General features: G+C 39.2%; 1 protein-coding gene across 1 annotated transcript in view; it reads right to left on the bottom strand.

Annotated features, from left to right (window-relative positions):
- The window catches only part of PIK3C2G (phosphatidylinositol-4-phosphate 3-kinase catalytic subunit type 2 gamma), a gene marked incomplete at both ends in the record, with an annotated part of 194,652 nt that overhangs the window by 115,381 nt on the left and 62,851 nt on the right, over nt 1-16,420 (bottom strand). Inside the window, 3 exons of the mRNA XM_084206328.1 lie at nt 5,572-5,760; nt 11,685-11,815; nt 13,207-13,321. Of these exons, the coding sequence (XP_084062454.1) occupies nt 5,572-5,760; nt 11,685-11,815; nt 13,207-13,321 (435 nt within the window). The remainder of the gene's footprint in view (nt 1-5,571; nt 5,761-11,684; nt 11,816-13,206; nt 13,322-16,420) is intronic.

Raw genomic sequence — 16,420 nt, 5'->3', positions numbered from 1 at the left:
AACTGAAGATTAAACCATGGAAAACATGATTATTTAGAATAAGCTTCCTGACTAGATTGCACATTTATGCACAGAAAACATGCAATATTCTACACAGTTGTCTATTTGTCCTACTACAGCATTCTGCTGCAGTACCCTCATATTTATTGCCAAGAAAGCTAAAAATGGTTAAAAGCAGTTAAAAAAAATAAAGAATTCATTGTGTGCCACTGCTTAAAAAGACTTGTCTGTTCCTAGCATGCATCACTATCTAAGTTATCACTAATTTTCATGTATATTAAGAATAAGCAGTTTTAAAGCTTTATCAGTTACATGTTCTGTACATCAAAGTATTAAATTCATTGTGGAGCATTGCTTTGTTCTTATCTTATTTCTTTGCCTAAGCCTGTGTTTGCTCTCCATGTTGATGCATAACTAGACCCAAGGAACAAGATGCAAACAGGCAAGGTGTGCTCTACTGCTATCTGGTTTATAAATACTCCATTGTGAGCTCCAAGGGAACATTTTAAATTGAAACAATGACAATCTAATTCAAAAATTCTAAACCTCTTTGGCTTTCAAAGGTGTAAGAACAAAACTTGTCTTCAAGGTATCACATTTTATTTTAATTATTGGTTAGATATCTGAACCTCTGAAATGCCATAGCACTCTGCTACATAAAGTGAGAATTAAGAAGAATACTGTGACAGTCACAGGCTGAGGGATACTATAACCAAAACTGTGCCTGACACTGATTTGCCACATGGTTTTAAAGGAATGTCTTTTCCTGTGCAGTTGCCCTGAGAGAATTAGAAATCAACAAGAAATTTCCAAGAAATTTTTTAAGCCTAACAGGGAGGTTGCATCTTCACCTCCACAAGCAACTTCAAAAAGTTCTCTCTTCAAAATGGTTGCAGCCGTGCACTATGCTGGAAAAAAGCCATTTCATGGCTGTTTCCAGATTCTAGCTCAATTTCCTCATTGCCAGCCATGACAGGGCTGCAAGTGTACTCAAAATGGGCCAGAAAAAAATTTTAAAAAGACATTTGCTGGTTTGATTAATGAAAATGCTTGGACTTTGCAATAATTTGAATTTTAAGATAACCTGACTAAAAATTCCCAACTATGGTTCTTCTAAACACACAGAAAACATTGGCCTGGTAGCAGCACATCATAAATGATAGCATTGCTAACCCTGACCTTGGTTTCTTTCTGTCATCAAGGAAATTCTCTGAGTAAAGGAGTGCACTGGTGTTATTTCCCTGGATACAGCTGTAGAAAGCTCTAGCTCACTAAAGCTTGGCTTTTTACCAAACCCAATAAGTGAAATCAACAGCAGAATGCACAGGGCACCAAGAAGATGCTCTGAGTAGGAGGGACCCTCTCTATAACTTCTGCCTTAGGGATAATTTTACATTTCAGGCAGCAGCTTATAACCATCCTTCCCTGAAATTAGAGGTAAGAGTGTAAAATCTTGTTTCTCCACTTCCCCTTCCCATCTTCTCCATCGCATCTTTATTGATTAAAGAAACATTAATGGTTTTTTAAATTCCTTTTTTTAAGCATTGGCTTCTGGGGCTCTAAGAAACAATGCACTTGCTCTGAGTACTGGATTCAAGGTTGCAGCTGAATTTATCTGTGAAATGTACCGTGATTGTGTTTTCCATTTATGAAAGTTCTTCCTTTCCACTGCATAAATGAGCATGTTATCATTTGCCTGCCTTGAGGGCTGCCTGCAAAGTGGAAGAGCATAAGTAAGAGAGACACACTCAAAGAACAAGAAACATCTATTAAAGGGTATGTTTAACTGTGAGGTGAACAAAGCAACTTAGAAATTGCAGAAAGTTGCAAAGAGCTTTCCAGTTCAGATTCCTGATAAGGGGGCTTGATCTGCTGGGATGTGATAGCCCTTCCTAAGCTCTGTGATGCTGCCTACCATGCCAGGAAGCATCTTCAATGATTTCAATATCTCTGTCCTCACCAATAGGTGTTTGAGTTTAATCAGCTGCTTTTTTTTGCTCTGAGAAGGATAATTTAGGGTTCCCAAGACAAGGCTTGAAGAAGAGACAGTGATTTTGAGAATTCTTTTTAAAGAGTAAGCACATGCCTGCAGCACAGATCCAGGTTCTCCTAAAGTCACTGCAAACTGAAACTCCACCAAAGAAAGCATCCAGAATCTGGAGTGACTGGAAACTCTTGGTCTCTTTTATGGTATTGATCAATTACGCTCTACTTGCTCTACTTTTTCTGTGCACCACAGAGCTAAGCTGCAGATCTTGCTTTAGGATTGTAAGCTGAATGTTTAGTCAGAATCAATTTTACTTTGGAAAAAATCACCGAAGAAAAATGCAAGAGGGCTCTTGCAACAACAACAAAATCTGCCTGAGGAAGTCTCTGAGCTGCAGAACACTGACAGCTGTAGAGTGTGGCTGTGTTTGGCCCATTTTCACTGTGCTCCCTGGGTAGCTGCTGTTGGTCACCACTGGAGACAGGATGCACTACACTGACTTTTGGGCTGACTGAGCGCAGTTGCTCCTGCCAGAAACACTTGTAGACAAAGATCAGCTCTAATTCACTTTCCTTACCCATGGTTTGATAGTGATGGTAACACAAGTCCTTAAAATAGACATGAATATATGGAGAGAATTTATTTTATATTCTGCTCATGTTTTATATGAACTTGGATCTTTCAGCCGTGTCTTAGCAATCACAAGAAATCAGAGAGCTGTTTCCTGGACGATGGAAGTGAGGAACTGAGTTGATGAGTTGTCAGTGCCAAACATAAAACAGGATAGAGTTGAATGAATGTTCAAAACCAGCTCAGTTAAAGAGCCTGTGATCCAAAGTCAGTGAGGGTAAGGGGGAAGGAAGGTTGGACCCTAGCCAGTGTTACTGTATTTTTCTCAAAATGATAGAAAACTGAGAAATAGAGAACTAAGAGAAGAAACCTCAGAAATGCATTTATATGGAAAGTACTCCTCTCCTTCAACCCACTCTCTCAATTTGCATGTATCCAAGTGTCTCAGCAGCTCAATCAGCGACCCAGACACTTCTGAAAGGAGGCATCTTTAAGGAAATGTAATCTCTGTGTTCTGAAGGTTAGCTTCCCAGCTGCTCATGCACCAACAAGATATTGGGGGTATAAGAAGGACAGATTTTTTTTTCCTAAGAGGATTTGTTCTGTGATGCAACTCCTTTCTGCAGTATTACCACAAATAAAAAAACCTGGATTGATATTATCTTCAGTGAGAAACTAAAGGGATAAGGCATCTCAGATCCTGATCAGGAGAGAAGTACTTGCTCTTTGGCACAGCTGCAGGTGCCAGCCACTCCCCATGGTGGCACAAGAGGGACAAAGTGGTGACATCTTCCCCTCCTTTCCATGCCAGCAATGTTTGTGCAGCCAGAATGAACAATGGGTGCAGCTGATGCTCTCGGAGAAGCTGGGGGACAGACTGACTAATATGAAATACTCTCTGGAGCACCTGAAAGGGCTGATATCCTGCACCACACCCTCGTGCAGAGCTGCATCTTCAAAGAGCAATCAAGATCTTCGCTTGTAGAAATGCCACCCAGACACAGAAACAGAATGGGGCAAAAGGTCTGATCTAAAAGCCTGGCATGCTCTGACAAACCCTACCAAATTCTCTTTCTACTCTGAAGTCTGGAAGACAACACACTGCCCATAAACTCCTTCCCACACAGATCTTTTATAAATTAGAATTGGATCCAAATAATTTAATAATGATAATTAACAATAACACACTGCCCATATACTCCTTTCTACACGGATCTTTTATAAATTAGAATTGGATCCAAATAATTTAATAATGATAAATAACATTATTTTGCTCCAGAATGTCATCTGTCAGGATCTTTGCTTCCACCATTCCCACTATACATAAAAAAGACATTTATGCAAACATGTGAAACTGCTAATAATTCAGATAGAAACCTGGGATAAAAGTATTAGGAAATTTCATCCAGAGACATTGATCTGTTTTAGATTATTAAATGTCTATTTTTAATAATCTGGCAGTAGATTTCAAGTCACAGCATATTTCCCAAGTAAAGCTTTGGAGGAGGTTTATTTTTCCCCAAAGGTAGAGCATGAAACTGAGATTGCAAAACTGATGCAGCTTGTGCTTACCCAAGACAAGCAACAGCTTGATAAAACAAATTTGCTCAAGCATTTCATCTGCATGTGTAATGCTTTCACAGGTCACTTAATGCAGAATACCTCCCAAGTTTTTGGAGAGAATGTAGCTGCTGACACAGATCCTGTCCCCTGGAATCTCTGCTCCATCATGGGGTGGGCTATCTGCAGCATCAAGCAAGTGTCCTGACCCACAATCAGCCCCAGTGCAGGCAGTGGGGGTGGAACACAAGGCACCACAACAGAATTTATTCCACTCACTTCAAAGTTCCATCCAGTCTGCTTCAGAAAGATAGGTTACACGTGGGACTGCATGTATTTACATAGATTATTGTATAATCTAGAGATATATTTCAGTCCTCCTTATCTCCCATTATTCACCTCATGCCTGTTGAGTAGTTTGAAGTTATGGAGTGCTGTGTGAGTGCTAAGTGTTTGACTGATCACCTGTTACCAGAAACTGCCTGGATCTCTTCTGGAGAATGAAATACTCTTTTCATTATCCTGAGAAATAGAAAACCTTCTCAGGCAAGCAGACATGGCTGGCACACTCAAGGTCATGGCAAGAGCTGCAATTCCATTTTCCCTTTGGCCCAGAGAGAAAGGAAAGCACAGCCTGTGCACCAAACCTGGACAGGGTGCTGAGCAAACAGCAGCACTGAATGATCCAGCACATGATCCTCCTGGTTTATCATTACTTTCCTGTGGGAATTGGAAAAACACAAACTTCCACAGACACTGAAGGATTTGATCTGCAGCCTTGGAAGGAGCTTGGATTGATGTAAAAATAACATACACAGACATTAAGCAGAAAAATCATCAACTTATGTTTCTATAGTTGGAGGAAAGAATGTGCCCTAAGAAAGTGAGAAATTATATTGATAAGATGGGGAAGGGTTTGTAATGTAGAGGTGTGGCTGTAAATAGCAAGTTAAGAGTTTAGAAGTTCTAATAGAAGCATCTGTGCGTATGTGAGACAGAAGCCTATTGGACAAAAATATCCACAGTGCAGCAAAATTAATAAAGGTGATAGGTTAGAAAAGCAAAATAAATGCTGTGACAATTATCTATAGGCTTAGAAAGTTCTATATTGCCTTGTAACAAAGAACTTGTGACTGCTTTGAGCTATAAGCAACTGCTTGCTCCTCTAAAATCTTACATGTTTATCTGAGCAATGAATTGTTCTTAGTCCAAAGATGGTCCCATCTTGTCCCATCTAAAAGCTGATCACCTTCTCAGCCAAGCAGACATGGCTGGCACACTCAAGGTCACGGGCAAGAGCTGCAACTCCATTTTCCCTTTGGCCCAGAGAGAAAAGAAAGCACAGCCTGTGCACCAAACCTGGACAGGGTGCTGAGCAAACAGCAGCACAGGATGATCCAGCACATGATCCTCCTGCTTACCCTTAATTTCCTACCTGGGTGATTTTCCCTTACCTGAAAGTGAGCAGCCCAAGTGCCTGCAGAGGGTGGGAAAACCTCCAAGCCCTGAGCAGGGCATACATTTCTGACACAGTGGTTCTGTCCCAGCTGGGTGCACTGCCCAGCACCAGAGGAAGGGAGCAGTTCTGCTTATTGCAGGAGTAGCGATAAAACCACAAGATTCTTCTCTGTTGCTCGGAGAGTCTGGAAAAGAAGATTAAAATTTCAGTTTGAAATTAAAACCACCCGAAGCTTTGTGTAGCAACAAACTTTATTGTACAGAGGGGCCAAGTCACACAGTACACTGCTTTTCAGCTAAGTACATGTTTTCCTTTGGGTAGGATATCATTTTCTGCAGACCAGCTTTTATAAGAAAAGTGATACTTATATTCTGGATCTGTCAGCCTTAGGTCAAATAAAAATGAAGTGTCAAAAGACACACACACATATATATATATATATGATTATTTCACATTCCAAGCACTTTCAATTTTCTTCTCTGCTGTCTCTATTGTTGGTGTTGTTTGTTTTTACTGGTTGGGTTTGTTTTGGTTGGTTTTTTTTTGACAAAGAAGGTACAGTTGTCACTGGGTAAATTATTGTTACATCTATATGCTACAAATCATCTCTAACTTTCATAACCAGACACACAATACTGCAGCCCATAGCTTTCATTCCTGCCCTTCTTTGACTCTTTAATGCAGGAGTGTCTATTTTTAACATATTTTCTTTTACAACAATATTTAGGCACATCTATGCACATATACAAAAACAGGAGCACAGGTACACACATGCAGAGTGTGATTACCCCTAGTGCTGATATGAGTTTATAAAAGGAAATAAAAACTCCCAATTATTTCTGTATTTGTTTGAAAAGTGTAGCTTGCCATGCTTTAATATACTCACAAAAAAAAAAAAAGAAGAAAAAAAGATGCAATATACCAAACTCCTCGCAGAGATATTATATATCAAAATGTCATATTGATAAAATGGTCAGTCATCACAACATATTTCACCACAGCACAATAATTTCTGCCTTATATCATCTGATTTGTCAACAATTCAGATGTCTTTGCCTCATGCCTATTAAATCTCAGGTTCTGACACATCAGAAAACAGGAAAATAAATTTCCCTGGAGAGACAGGCTCAGACAACAGCCTTAATTTGATATCAGAGCCTTCAAAAGCAAACTCTTTTTGAGAGTTTTAGAGAAAGAGCAAACTGATCTCCAGTTCATACAAATAATTACTCAAATCAAGAAGAGCATTGGTTTTCTTGGTCATATTTGACCAGGTTGGTGATGCAGCTAGTTTATAGCATAAACCAATTGTGACTTTAAAAAACCTAAACATTCCAGAATGAGGTGTAAGGGATCTAGTAGAAGGCAGTAAGTAAATAGCTTGCTTCCAGACAAGCATTTAATTATCCAGATGTGTAAACAGGGCTCAAAATCCAAGTGTTTACATTCTTTCCAAGGTTGTCTTCCTTCTATTTGCAATGTTTTGGGACATTCTTAGCAAAAAAAAAATCCTAGCCCCACTCTAACTGTCAAGATTGTGTCATTCACAGCTCATAGAAATGAGTTCCTTTGGCTCTGTAGGCACTTGAGAACTTTTTTTCCTCTGCAATTTTGAATTGCCAAGTGTTTAGGAACAGAGAGCAGCAGCACAAAGATGGGCATGTTTTTTTCCTGAGTGAATGTTAATTTCTTCCCTTTAGGAGAAGAAGCTCATAAATGTATGCAGAAGATGAAGTTAACTGTGATACCAATCCTGACTTTCAATAAGCAGCTCAGGAAAAGTGTCATTTTGGTAATGACTTCAAGAAACAACTCCAGACTTCCTAGTATGTCTTCTGTGACAATAGAGAGATGCCTTTGTGATCATGGGAAAAAGTCACACACAGAAAAAGAGATAAAAGCAGGTCTAAAAATTCATTGCCTGTCTGGTTATCTTGTGCATTTGGATGACATTCTGCAGGACAGTTCAGCTAAAGGACCTCTTTCAAATGATAACTTTAAGCAGAGATTTCAGCTTTCAAACAGCATCCTCCAAACTAGACAGTCTGTTGTTCAGATTAAAGCAGCTAAAGCTTCTACTGAGCTTGCAAAGGGTGATAAGAAATCAATCCTTGTATCATGTTTTCTAAATAACAGATTTCTCCCTCTGACTTTACTCAGAGGCAATGCCATTTTCTCTTTGCATGCTTTAAAGATCAGAGATGAAATGAAAGGGTGGGTGTGGTAGGAGTGTCTTAAGTTTTGGTTTTAAGTTTGTAACAAAGTTTATATAAACATTTAATAAGACATTTAGGATGGTAAAAATATTTTGCATACATACAGGATCTGCAGATTGTTTTGCAAATAAGGGCATTTCTTTGTCTCAATAGGGTTAATATGATATTTAAACCTCTTTTTTTTTGATAAAAGTTAAGTTTATAGTTTTTTAGGTGGTCTATTTATCCAGGTGTCTCTAAAGAGGTACACCTATCTATTCAGGTGTATCTAAATTTCCCTCCATATGAGATATATATTAAAATATATAGCCTTCTGCTTAACATGAATAAAACTAAAATAACATGAATAAAACTAAAATACCTTCTAACCTAATAATTCAGTAGTTTTTCTGTTCAGGATTTGATTAATCCCTTTAACTAAATGAAGAAAACAGCTTCTCTGAAGGCTTTGTTAGCTTCTGTTTTTACTTTTTTGGTGGGAGGGGAAAAGAGCAAAAAATGAGTTTAAATGTTTCTGATATGCTTTTGTTGTTTCCTTTCAGTACTCAAGGAGAACAAGACAAAAGGCAAAGAGATGAGAGAGCAGCAAAGATAGAATATGAGAATTTCTGTCCCCTAGCACTGATTTTCACTTTTAAGTTTCTCTTCCATGGACAGACTGGAAAAGACCTCTTCCACTATTCACCCAGCTGGAAGTAGATCTAATCACACCTCATTACAGGATTTTTGTGACCACTGCTAGGCAAACTAGATTCTTTCCAGGCAAGTGGCCAAAAGGAAAAGGGAAACTGGAAGAGAAGGAAGGAAAGGTAGAAGGAAAATAATGAATGAAGGAAATAAAGATGTCAGAAACCAGACTGGCATGATCCTGGCTTCAAACCAGTCTTCCATCCCTTCACTGGGACACACTGGGCAAGCAGGCTGCACCAGGTTCAAAGAGCAGCATTAATCTCAGATGCAGAGTTTTCTGGGGCTTGTACTTCAAACACAGGAATCCTAAAAGGAATCAGAGCCTCACATCTGAAATGTCTGCAGGTCAGCCAAAGCAGCTGGCAGTAACTTGTGACCTCTCCTCTTGGCTCTCTCTGGTCTGGCTTGGTGATGATGCCAAAGATCAGAGTCAGGGGCTGTGAGGAGCACAAGAGCCATGTGGGTACGTTCATTTCCTTCAGTCCCACTCAACAGCACCTTCATTAATCAACATCCAAGAGAGGGGATGAGATTGGAAGAGTTGGCCACAGAAAGACAAGAGTCTGAGCTGCTGGGAGGAGCACATGTCTGGAGCAGACACACATCCATGGACGAGAAAGAGGCACAAGCACCAGCAACATCTCAGTGCAGCTGTGGACCTTGAGGGTTTTTATGTGTTTTGTCTGTTTATTTTATGCTGAGGGTGTCAGCAGCTGGGGAGAGCAAGGAGATCTGGGTCCAGCTACTTGGATAGACTAAGCACAGCTACTGGGCAATCCATTTTTGGATACTATATATAAAAATAGATTGTATTTGCATCTATTTCAGCAGCAGACTTGGATCACGACCCTGCAGAGAGGAAGAAGAGAATCAGGCTGTCTGTGCTGTCAGTTTTGTGGCAGTGTTTGACTTACAACACTACTGCATTCAACAACCTGTAAGACAGACAGCCATGCAGCTGCCTGGTTTTAACCACTGTTTTTTCCTTTTCTGCCATTGGTTTAAGAATTTTCTGTCCATTCACATATTCCCTCTGCTTGCAGTAGGATGAACAGAAGGATCCTGACAGACTGAGAAAGGTTTCTTGTATGCTCTGACACAGACACCTAGTTATTTCAAAGTCATATTTGAGGCTTGTAAGCCTGGAGCATCATCATGGAGTGATACTGCCACTAAAAGAGCTGCCTAGATTCCTCTCGTTTTCTTGACATATGGAAAAAAAGAAAAGAAGAAATCTTCAGATAACCTGGCAATAATGTGTTGGGATAGAAACATGCTACAATTTTTTAAGAGAAAGCATCTCATGAATGAGAAAGGTTAAAAGAATTCCTCTGCTACAGATACAACAAAATTTACAGGCTGGATTAATAAAGTACCAAAAAATGGAATTGCTTCATTCAAACCCCAGATATGTTACCCTTTCCTTGATGATTCATTTACTAGACCAGCTTTGCCTGTAAAACAGGAGAACAGAAAAGAACAAACTATGGGAAAACATGGGACTACCACTGCCTTTCCTCCCAGGACCTGAATTTAGCACAGCCTAAACTCCAAACTGGTGACTTTCAGTGGTCTCTTCCCTTCATATTCCCACAGAACCCAAAACTGTTGTATTAGGGATGTTACAGGATCCACCCTTTTCTGGTCCTTTCTGAAACCTATCCATGAACCTCTTGTCCATGAATTTGTGTTCAGTCTTCACAAATGTGGTGATGTTGTCATCTGCCTTCACAGCTTTGAGACAGCAGATTTTAAAAGCTCACCACTGACTGTCCAAAGAAGCACTTCATTCCATTTGTTGAGAATTGCTTTCCTATTCGTTTCACTGAACATCCCCAAGTTCAAATATTGTAGGATTTGATGAGGCATTTACCTTTTCTATCACCATCATGATTTTACAAAAATTAATTGGACAGCTCTAAACATCCTCTAGTCTTCTCTCCACACCACAGTCCCAGCCTTTCTAGCTTCTCTGGGTCAAAGAGTCTTGAAGACAAGAACCATGCAACATTCTCAATAAAATGGACATCAAGGTTTTTAGTAGCAGAGAAAGGGCATGAGCTGTCTTCTTTGACAAATTGCTTTGTACTTAGCTAATTTCTTAATGATCTTATTCCTTCTTACGGAAACCACATTTTTGCCATGGTAACAGAGGTCACAGGCAGTGGGTTTGAAGTTCCCTAAATCATTCTGAAGCATATTTTGCAGGTGGAATTTTCACTGTCACTGTGGCTCTTAAAAATAAAACTGACATCCCATTCACGTTTTAAAACAGAATAACAAAACCTCAAATCACAGATCCCCTGGTTAATAAAAATAATTTTACATTTCGTCTGTCTTTGTAAAAGTGGAGTTAAACATAAAACACAACTCTTTTTTTAAAATAAATTCATTACAAAAACCCTCAAACCACCAACATAGAAATCAGCACAGAAAAATCTTTTTAACAGATACATCATATCCCACTGAGAGCGCTGAATTAAGTTGTTTAGTTATTGCAAAACTAATGCACCTTTTGACCCTTGATGGAGGATTAATTCACACAATTACTGCCATTAGTATAATGGCTCTCTGTAAGCACCTGTGTTCCAAATTCCCCTCTGATTACACCCAAAATTACTTGATGCAGTACATAATCCTAATTGGTAGTACAACACTCATGTAGCAGAGCATACTAATCTTCCTCAGTTCAGAGTGTGTTTTGTACCACTGTGTTTCTATCCACCTTCTGTGAAAGCTGAACTTTCCATACTTCTTTCCTTGCTTATAACTTGAAACAGATTTTTCAAAAGCCATTTCCCAGCTCCATCTGAAGTTTGAGTGTTTAATAACTAAAAGAGGCCAATTTCCATGGAACCTAAAGGTGTTTTGCTGATACTGATACAGATGCATTGCATTACCTCAAAATCTTATGTTTTGAATGAAAAATTAGTTTCTTGCCTCAAAGACATGAAAAGATATAGTAATAGAAAAGGGAAAAACAATCCTTTTCTAAACTGATAAAATACACTGCCACCTCCAGGGACTTATTAGGCCTCGCTGTGATCTACTCTTTCATTTAGAGGTGCTACTTCTCAAATCAGCCAAGCTAGGCTCCTTCAGAGGAAAATTTGGTTTTTAACAAATTGGATACATTTACTTGTGATCGATAGGGTAGGTACAGCACAACAGGAACCAGCAGGGTGAGGTGGGGACAACTTACAGCAAGAGAGAGTGTCTCTGTGAAAGTCTTGCAATGTGCTTCAGGCACTCCTGGGTTGGCTCTACAAGATCACCTCTTCTTTCTTCAGGTTCAGGTTTAATGAACTCCAAATCAGCTTCTGGGAAGTCAATCTTTATTTATAAACAAGAAAAGAAAGAGGAAATAAAAAGAAGGGTTTCAGCAATGTGTAATCTCCAATACAAGTGTCAATAAATGTTATCTTGGATTTGTACAGGGAGTATACAAAGTATGACAAAAAGAAGGGGGTTAATTATTTGTGGATGCTGTATGTAATATGTTACTTGAAAGTTTTGGTGATAAATTCCATTCACAGAAATCAGTGGAACCTAACTTTTCTGGGAAAATTTCAGCCACCATATTACAATCTCATTAGATCTGCATAAACTCAAAACTGAACTAAGTTTTTATTTTTTGCTTTTTCTTTTTTTTTTTTAATGAGATGAATCTCAAATGGAAACCTTTAATTAATGTAGGTTTGTTTTGTTTTTTGAAAAGTAAGGATATTTCTGATGTGTAGTTTGTGACTGCAAGATATGGAAATCAGATTCCTGATTTCTCTTCTGGATGTTCAATTTATAAATATATTGTACAGCATCTACCAGTTTTCCATTCTTACACATGCCTGTCAAAAATTAAGGATAATGTTTTTTAAGATACAGAGAAAGCAAAAGTTCAACCAAAACTGCAAAGCTTGAGGTACTTAATAATTTGAGTAGATTTATCTGAAAATTCAGATTTTTCTTCATAATTCAACTCAATTTAATCTAGCTATGGTCTATTAATGCACACCAAAATGTCTAATCTCTATCTAATTTTCAATATAAGTATTTGATATGCATCACTCTTCTACAAGTTAACAAATTTGTTCCCTATAAAACACTCAGTCACCTTGCAAAACTGGATGATCTTTAAGGTCTCTTCTAACCCAAGCCTAGATTTTCTGTGAAAATATATATTTACAACATTTCCAACGTGATTCAAAAATTGTGATACTGCTGTATGGCTGGGAATAACTGAAAATGAGGGGGGGCAGAATGAGAAATCCTGTTTAATTTGTTTCAGTAGATATAAATTAATATATAAATTAATAGCCATTTACTGTCTCAACTTCCCTGAATTATTAATAGGGGGAGCTATTTTAAAGCATAGTCTTTGACTGAACTCCTCAGCCTGGAAAATCCCCATTTACTTGTCTGTTAAAACAGGACTATTTTTAGGCCAGGCTCATTTATCTGTATTAGCTGCTTTTACATTTCATTTGCTAACAGATATTAGGATATTTAAATATAAAAAACAAATTGGCTTTATCCTTGAAATACCCAGTTGCTAACTCAGCCTGGAAAGGTGGCAAAACTACCCTGCAGACCTGATGTAATTCTTAGAGTGGCTGCAATGGAAATTGGATTTTGAGTTTGGGTGGTCCCCATGAGCTGTGGGAACACCCCTTTTCCTTGCACTTTGTTAGAAAACAAGCCTTTGCTTTGCTTTCTGTCTTCCTCACCTGCAGTGTGGCTGAGGTTGGTGTCTCAGTGCTGCAGATGCCCGGGGTGATCACTGCAGTGGGGAGCGTGCTGCACGGTGCCAGGCTGAGCAGCACTGTTCCATGGATCAGCCTCCTGCAGGAAACAGGGAGAAACACTGCACTGGTAATCACTGAAATCCCACTGCAGAGCCCAAAGGAGAAGTAAAAGGAGAGCAAACCCTTTATCTTTATGTGCCTAGTACAAATCTGGCCTCAGCCAGTAGAGGATTGTATTTGTAGGGATGCCCTGACGGAGGCAGGAATGATGAATCTGACTCCACCTTATCAGGAGGCTAATTTATTACTTTATGATACTATATTATATTAAAGAATACTATACTATACTAAAGAATACAGAAAGGATATTTACTGAATGCTAAAAAGATAATAATGAAAACTCCTGACTCTTTCCAGAGTCCTGACACAGCTTGGCACTGATTGGCAAAAGAACTCACACCAGAGTCCAATGAACAATCACCTGTGGGTGAACAATCTCCAAACACATTCCACATGTGAGCACAACACAGGAGAAGCAAATGAGATAAGAACTGTTTTCCTTCTTCTCTGAGGCTTCTCAGCTTCCCATGAGAAAAATCCTGGGTGAAGGGATTTTTTCAGAGAACGTGAATGCCACAGCTGAGGCTGCATCTTGGTGGTCTCACTGCCACAGCAGCGTCTCTGCATTTGCAGGGCTCATGAAAAAAATCCCTCTGCCAAGACATTCTGAGCCAGCTCTGCACTTTACCACTGCCTTCTTGTGTGACAGGGGCTGCCCTTTAAGACAGGTGAAAAAATAAGGATAATACAATGTTTCTGTCCCGAGATTTAATTTGGAGGGCAAATATGGTAGAGACTGTGAAGCATTGATACACTATAAAAGGTGGAGGGCAGCATATTTATTCCACAAAAAGAAGAAACTCATGGCTATCTACTGCATCCATAAGGGATCCTTGCTGATTTTATGTGTAGGTAGCAGGAGGGGGGAAGTATGATATGAGAGCCTCCAAAGAGCTGATAGGAGTTTGAGTGGGATAGTTTGTACCACATGTGCCACATGGAGTTTTTGGACAGATGAAAGGTTATGGTCTGAAGTACCAGTCTTAGCAGTACACCTACAAGAAAGTCTTATCAGTAAAACAGGCATGCATGTGGCTAGCAGATAAGAAACCCAGCCAGATCTGGAAGCACAATCCAGTCTAGAGAACTTGAATAAAATCAGAAAGTTTGGGTGCAAATCCTAAGCACAACAAACCAAGTCTATTTTGCACTATCTGAATAAAGGAAGGTATCACACACTGGACTTACCCCTTAATTTGTCTATATCTTAATGAGCAGTGAGGTTGGAAAATTGATTATGCTCAGCACCTCTTCTTTTACTGATAAATAAGTTTTAATAGGATTTTTTTAAACACTGCTCAGTCAAAACGACTGAGAGAATCACGAGATACTGCAGCAGAAAGAGCCAGCCAGGTAAATGAGGTCTGAATGCCCACCTTTCATCTGGGAGGAAGATGTCAGAAGTACAAGAGACACCAGGTGGACTATTTGATCCCAGCATGAGTTTGCAACATTGCTGTAAAGAAAGTCTCTTTTGAATTGCAAATTGAAATAAATTGCTGAAAGTTGTCTGAAGAAGATTTAAGAAACTCCCACAAAGTGACTGTTACAGTCAACATAAACGAGCACAAACCTAATTCAGGACTAATTTTTCTTTTCCACTTCTTGAGCTGTTTGTGTAGTTAGCACAGACATTTTATTTTATTTTTTTTGTGAGAACAGGGCTCAGGAGGATTAGAGACAGTTATTTTCTGAAGGTTTTTTGCAGCTGTAGGTGGATTTGCAAGGGAATGGAGGCAGAAAAAGCTGTGATAGGAACAAGATACTTGGAAGAAAGCAATTGTGTGGTATGAAGTCTCTCTCATTTAGGTAATTAATGTGAATGAGGAAGTGATCAATGGTGATTCAAAGAGGTTTTCCTGTGATGTGTACTCAGATGACCTTTAATAAATGAGTTGCATCTCTTCAACTAATCCTTTGTTGACAAAGATTTACATCATAATTTGAACTAATTGGCACTTTTGTTAGAAGGGAGAGGAGTAGCTGAGAATAAATGAACATGAAGACTAAATTACCCTTTTGAGCTCTCATTACTGCTAATCACTTTCATATTGTGCTCTAAAACTATGGGGGCCTTTAAAAAAGAATACATTCAGTGGATTTTTTTCCTGGGAAACCTGAGTAGACAAATATAAGAAGTAGTACAGACCTCAGAGGTGCTGTAGATGTGTTTGAGACCTTTCCTAAGCTCATTATTTCAACTCATTTACACCCAAAACAGATGTGGCTAAAGACCGTCCAGGAAGACAAAAAAGAATTGTTGAAGGCAGATGGGCTTCTCAGACATAAAGAAAATTAATAGGAAAGCAAAAGCCATGCAAAAAAAGCAATCTTGTATTTGCAGGGTTCCCAGATGAAGGAAGGAATGATGAATCTGACTCCATGTTCTTAGAAGCCTAATTTAGCATTTTAAGATACTATTATTATATTAAAGAATGCTATACTAAACTATACTAAAGAATAGAGAAAGGATACTTACAGAAGGCTAAAAAGATAATAATGAAAACTCATGACTCTTTCCAGAGCCCTGACACAGCTTGGCTGTGATTGGCCAATGAATCAAAATAATTCCCATGAAACCAATGAAACAATCACCTGTGGTAAACAATCTCCAACCACATTCCACATGTGAGCACAACACAGGAGAAGCAAATGAGAGAATAATTTGTTTTCCTTTTTCTCTGAGGCTTCTCAGCTTCCCAGGAGAAAATCTTGGGCAAAGGGATTTTTCAGAAAATATGAATGTGACAAAACCAAGCAAAGCAAGGAATTAAATTGCTTCTTCCATGGGCAGGCAGGTGCTCAGCCATGTCCAGAAGAGCAGGGTCCCAGCACAGGTAACAGTGACTTGGGAAGACAAATGTCTCTGCTTTTTCTCCTTTATCTCCCTCTCTTTATACCCTGAGAATGATGTCCCATGCTCTGGAATGTCCCTCTGGTCAGCTAGGGTCATCTGTCCTGGCCATGTCTCCTCCCAGGCACCCCCGGCTTCCTTTGCCGGCGTGGCAACAAGAAAAGCAGAAAAGGCCTTGGCTCTGTGCAAGCCTTGCTCAGTAACAAAACCATCCCCACATTA

The sequence above is a fragment of the Fringilla coelebs genome (assembly GCF_963513975.1).
Source record: "Fringilla coelebs genome assembly, chromosome: 5".
Taxonomy (NCBI): domain Eukaryota; kingdom Metazoa; phylum Chordata; class Aves; order Passeriformes; family Fringillidae; genus Fringilla; species Fringilla coelebs.
Note: the sequence above shows the minus strand (reverse complement) of the source record. Positions and strands in the feature narration are given on the sequence as shown.